Source organism: Haliaeetus leucocephalus, unplaced genomic scaffold, assembly GCF_000737465.1.
Source record: "Haliaeetus leucocephalus isolate CR32 unplaced genomic scaffold, Haliaeetus_leucocephalus-4.0 Scaffold626, whole genome shotgun sequence".
NCBI lineage: Eukaryota > Metazoa > Chordata > Aves > Accipitriformes > Accipitridae > Haliaeetus > Haliaeetus leucocephalus.
In genome coordinates, this window is record NW_010973062.1 from 2,223,343 (window position 1) to 2,229,342 (window position 6,000).

The following is a 6,000-nucleotide window of genomic DNA, read 5'->3' on the forward strand; positions in this document are numbered from 1 at the left end:
AGGTCTGGCTTATTTGGGGTTTTTGGGTTTTGCCTATTTGATATTGATATTTAGGTGTCTTATCTCTAATTGTGAATGGTGTAGTTAAAGCAATGTTGGTTATATATAGGTTTTTTCCTGTAGATAAAAACTATAAAAACTCACTTTTGGATAAAGTGATAATAGAAAAAGTAGCTCTGCATTCAGTAATAGGGTCAGTGCGTTAGAGGTGTATGAAATATTACTCATGGTTGTTTTGGTTTTTTTTCCCCCACCCCTTCTAGGACTATCACTGGCAGTGGCGTTCATTTCTCACTAGCGGTTTCACTGCAGTTTATTTCCTAATATATGCAATACATTATTTTTTTTCTAAACTGCAAATCACAGGAACAGCTAGCACCATTTTATATTTTGGTTATACCATGATCATGGTTTTGATCTTCTTCCTTTTCACAGGTAAGTATATTGAACCTTAATTTTAAATTTTGAGTTTAGCTTTGCACAGTAGGATCCTTGGCAAAACTTATACAAACTTATAGTCCTGTGCCAAGATATGTCTTTGATTTTTTTTCCAGGTAGTTGTGTAGCATTTTGCAACTCTGATCACAAATTTTAGTGAAAGAGATTAAGTGAGGATGAGGCAAAACTACTGCTAGTTTCGGGTGTGGCCTATAATTAGGTCTTCAAATATGACACCTTTAAATGTGATAAATACTTCTCCAGATTTCATTCCTATGTTAGTCATGTGACAAACTCTGTTTTTTAAATTAGTTGTTTTTTGGAGAAACACACTTCAAATCACACAATCAAGTATACAGTTACAGTGTCAATTAAGGAAGAAATTGCAGCTTTTGTGGAATAGGAGGAAGGAAGAGAGAGGACTAAAAGTTGGCAGATAATAATTTTTTTAAATTTCTTTTCATTTGCCTTCTTTCCCAATTTCATTGAAGTAGCATGGCAAGCAGACAGAATTTCTTCACCATTTTTGATGCAGTCTTGTCAAAACCTTGTCACTTTTATTGTGAGCTTTTGGAAAAGCAGCTCTCAGGTGCTGCATTTCAATTGCCTCTTCAATAAATGAGATGAGGTCATAAAATCTTCCTTTGTCATCTTCAGTACTAATAAGAAATCTTCAGTTAGACACACACATCCCTTGTTTAGGGAGGAAGAATGGTAGTGAAAATGCAAGAAGTCTCTTTTCAAACTCTTATGCAGGAAGACAGCAACCGCCAACTCCTTAAAAATTTTAAAAAGGCTAAATTCTGTTCTAGCTGAATGTAATCTGTCTTTGTGGACTTTACAGAGCAATATTTTTGAAACTATTTTGAACTGTTCGGTGCTTTAAATAGTTTCAAGCTCCATGTTTATGATGAAGTTTAATGATTCCTAGGGCTTTGATATGTATTTATGTATACAGCTATACCAGCTATATTTTGAGGCTTCCTAGAACACAAATGGCTTGTTATTGGAGCTTTTAATACAGATCTCACCATAAGTAGAATTTTCATTTTCACTTAACATAGGAGAACAAAAAAAAATCTTGGGGGGAAAAAACTGACATTTAAGAATGGTGTTCGTTTTAAGTGTAACCGAATATTAATTTCAAGGACATTGCCACTTCAGCTTAGGAAATATTGAAGCAGTTTGTGCACCACAACTGAATGCAGATGATGAACAGGAGCAAGAGCGTGCAAGGAGTTTCTTGGGTCATTGCCTGTTAAAAGGAGGGAATGGAACTTAAGTATGTTATATAATCTCTTTGAAAAGTGATCAAGCTGTGTTCCAAAAGTGGTTAGTTTTATCTTCCATCCTTCTTTTTAATTCAGTCTAATGTGTGTTGGCATTGCTTGCGGATATTTTATAATTTACACGTCATCTCTACTTTTATGTATACTTTGTGTACTGGTTAGCAATTCTGAATGTGTAGATCAGAGATTCTGCCTCCCTTTTTCACTCTGCCTTATTTTTCACCCTGCCTTTCTCTTAACCTTTACTTCTGATCTGGGTTTACTAACAGTCTCATTGAACCAAAGACTTTAAGAATGCATGGTTGTTCAACTAAAAATGAATGTGTACTGCTGTATGTAGATGAATTTTAAATGTGGTGCAAACTTAGAGTAGCATGAAAAAATAATTAGGCCTTACATAAGTGTAAGGTCAATTAATTTAGTTTCACTAGTTTTTCCAACAGATATTCAGCATGTCTGCTTTTAATAGTAAACAGTTTTGGCCAAAACCAGAATTGTGTTTATCCTGTCTCCTTTGTTCACTCTGTTTACTTTGGATGCATGCAGCAATTCTGGAGTGCACACATTTACAATAAAGGGGATTTACAGTAAATTTTCTCGGCTAAGACTTGGCTTAGCTGCCTTTCCGCACCTAAGGTACTCATATAATTTCCATCTTTTGCCCTTATTCTTTCAAGTCGATCATGTCACATGACATTGTCTAGAGGCATTAAGATGTGTCCAGTGCATCACCATTTACCTTTGCTCACACGTTCACTTTCAATTGACCAATGGGCTGTGCAGTGCCTGCCAGCAAATTTAGGGAGTCCTTTTCAGGGCAGGTTCACAAGCAGGCAAAGAAGAGGTGGTTTACTCTCAGACCCCTTCAGCTGCTTTCTGTGGTAGTCACTTGTATGGAATTGGGACAGTGGAGAGGCAAGTTATGCTGTGCAACTTGAACTAAGCTCTTGGAGTTTGTATGCTTTTGTTTTTTGAAATTTTCAGTTTCTATATTGAGATTAGGGGAGGAAAATACATGTGAAGTTAACTAAACCATTAGAACTTTGAAACATCGTATGCGTAATGATTTTTTTTATCTTAATTCCCACAAGATTAAGTGCAAATTATCCTTTAATTTGAAAGAATAAGATTTAAGAGTAGTTTTGTCTATTTAGGTTGATACGCATTCAAAGGCAGGTATGTTCAGTTCTCTGAGATTTACTGAAGTGCTTTGAGATGAGGTTTTACAGAAACAGAGGCAGGGTAAAGGGACAGGCAGTTCTTCTCCAGTTTCTTAAACGAAAAACCATATTAGCAGTTTAGCAAAAACTGCTCCTAAAGGCAACTGACTCTCTGTGTCATGATGATAAAGAAGCTAAAAAGAAAAAATTGTAATTGTTGTATCAAAACTATTCTGCTGCTGCTTACTCATCTGTTAAAAATCGTCAGTATCAGGAAGGGTTTTGACGGTGCCCTGCTGCTATGTCAGTGTAACACATGCTTCAGGCACTTGCATCCATACTGCATTCCAGGTCATTGATCAGACTCAGCAGGCAAAATACCGGGAGCTACATGACAAATCTTTGATTCACAGCTGGGACCACAACTACGTATCATAGTAAATGAGTCGGTTAAACATCAGTAGTTTAGCAAGCGTGAAGGGAAGAAAAAAAAAAATTACCGTAATATCATTCATGGTTCCTTCCAAGCTTGTATTGTGAATGAGTTAGCACACAACTTTTGTGGTACCTCTTATCAGATCTAAAATAAAGGTGCTTTTTTTTTTCTTTAAAGAACTTACTTGGCTCTTGTGTAAGTTAAGGCTATGATTTTAGAAGACGTACTCAGGCAAAAATCGGAAATTTTCAGAACTCTTTTCCTGTCCTAGTTTTTGGGGGAAATGAAGGTTCCCGTAATAAGTGTTCTGAGCTGCTGTTGAGTCCATCATCTTTCTGATTGAGGCTGCATTTTGAAGTGATACTGTTAGATTAACAAAACCCAACTGTATTAACTACTTTGCATTCAAAAGAATATTTTTGTTAAAAACTTCTTTTGGAGTTTCACAAAGAGAAGGGGTGGAGCTATTTTTCTTCAGCTAAAAGGCTTATAAGTTACCAGGGAAACAGTATTCATCCTTAAATTTCAGTTCAAGTTTGCTTATACCTTTTGACTGCCTTAAGCATTTTAGAAGTGTTTCTTTTTAAGGTATGTAATGCATGTTTTCAATAGGAAGTACAAGTTGCGTAGTAACTACACTATAGTTTGAAACTTGTATTAACTTGATTTATGCAGAAATAAAGGTAGTGCTATAATTTTCCAAGACCTTAAAGTACAACTAAGAAATGGGAACTCCATTTGATGCTGTCAATCTAATTGATTTGATAAATATAACAACAACATTCTGACCAGCTGAGCAGATCATGTAAAGTGTGTGACTAGTCACTGAAGAAGGGTGAAACGGAGCAATGTGAAGGAGTTGGACTAGGGAATAATGAAACAACACAGCACAAATATGTAGGAAGAGAAATAACACAGAAACATCTTAACACAAGAGTCTTCCATGTGATCAGCTCTATGATTGTGAAAATAATGAGATACTTTATATAGTAGTTGATGCCTATAAAGACCAGGTACTGTCTGCTGAAGATTAAAGATAGCAGATTGCATATATGTATGTCCTGATTTATGAGCTACAGATAGAAATTTGTCTCCTGTGTCAGTTTTCCTAATGTGTAACTGGGTTTTTTGTTTGTTTGGTTTTTTAGGGACAATTGGATTCTTTGCATGCTTTTGGTTTGTAACCAAAATATACAGCGTGGTGAAAGTTGACTGAAGAAACCGATGTAAAGAATTAACACAGAAGAGGTTTAATCTTCATTAACGTAAATTAAAGACCTGGTCTGGTTGATGAACTTGAGCTTTATCAGAAGTATTGGCTTTCTATTCTTTGAGAATGATACTGAGTATGCAGCTGCCCCAAACACTTTTTTCCACTAACACGTTTGTATTGTGACTTAACGACCTGTTTTCATTCAGATCTTAATGAAGATCGGAGTTACAATATTTATGCATTTGTAAATACAATTATACTTTAAGAGAAATGTTAAATTCTAATGGCAGAGTAGAAGTGGCTATATTACACAACTTAATGATACTTCTGATCAAAGTACAACTGTAAATAGGTTTTTCTAGCTTGGTAGGTGGGATGAATTATTTTTCTTTGAGGGAAATGAGAACTTTTTATTATGCTAACTTTGAAGGATTACTCTTAAGAAGTGTTGCTTTTAGTTTGGATGTGATTTTTATTTTTTACTGATGTTACGTCCATAAATATTCTGATTTCTGTGACTTCATTAGTTTCGGTGTTCTTGGCCTTTTAAACTATGTGCCTCTGAGTCCTTGAATTTATAAATTCATAATCTAATAAATATTGTAAAAATGTCTTCAGTGGCTTATTACATATTATAAGTTCATAAAATATGTAAATACAATTATATTGAAGACGGATGCTTAAAGACTGCATAGAGTATTTTATGGCCTTTTCTATGGTTTAATGTATAATGACACACCCTTAGATCTGCAAGAAATGTTTTTTGTGCTACATGGCTATAACCCGGAAATGTGCTTGTGGTGCATGAGAATTAAATTATGCACACATTTAACAAAACCACTCGGCAGCATTAATCCAGTCCTTAACCCAGATACGTTTTCAGAGATTGCTATGGAATTGTCAATATGTTGAGAAGATCTTACAACGCATGAGTCAGCATTCTCTGCTGATCTTGCTTTTAAAAGATCTCAATGATGCATATTCTATACAGCAACTATTGCTGATTGTACTTAATGTAGGTTAAAAAATAAAAGAAAATTACTATTTTTGCCTTATATTAAGAGACTAATGTCAATTTTGGATGATTAGCATTAAACCTGTATTTGTTTTTTTTGAAAATGGAGTATTTTGTTCATATCTTGTTTGGTAATTTTAGACTCGTAACACAATTTGGCTTTTGGCATGTTTTCACAAGCCTGATAAAATTTTATTTAAAATTAAACCTCATGTACCAATTGCCATTCATAAGGTTGGGGTTTTTGATTCTTACCAGTTTACTTTTCTAAAAGACCTTAACCTAATGATGCCTGAATATTGAACCCAATAAAAATATCTTTGGTTAAGGTAACTTGTCATTATTAACCTCCTAAAAGTTGGCATGTAAAAAGGCTTCAGGTCACATTTCCTCCATCGCTGTGCTCCACAAGCCCTCCCAGATGAACCACACCGCGCTCATGCTCTGCC

The 6,000-nt window shown here is 35.0% G+C and overlaps 1 protein-coding gene across 1 annotated transcript in view; it reads left to right on the forward strand.

Annotated features, from left to right (window-relative positions):
- The window catches only part of TM9SF2 (transmembrane 9 superfamily member 2), a 29,385-nt gene extending 23,730 nt beyond the window's left edge, over positions 1–5,655 (forward strand). Inside the window, exons 17-18 of the mRNA XM_010578339.1 lie at positions 264–435; positions 4,472–5,655. Coding sequence (XP_010576641.1) covers positions 264–435; positions 4,472–4,539 — 240 coding nt within the window. The 3' untranslated portion in view covers positions 4,540–5,655. The remainder of the gene's footprint in view (positions 1–263; positions 436–4,471) is intronic.
- Positions 5,656–6,000: the final 345 nt, after the last annotated feature.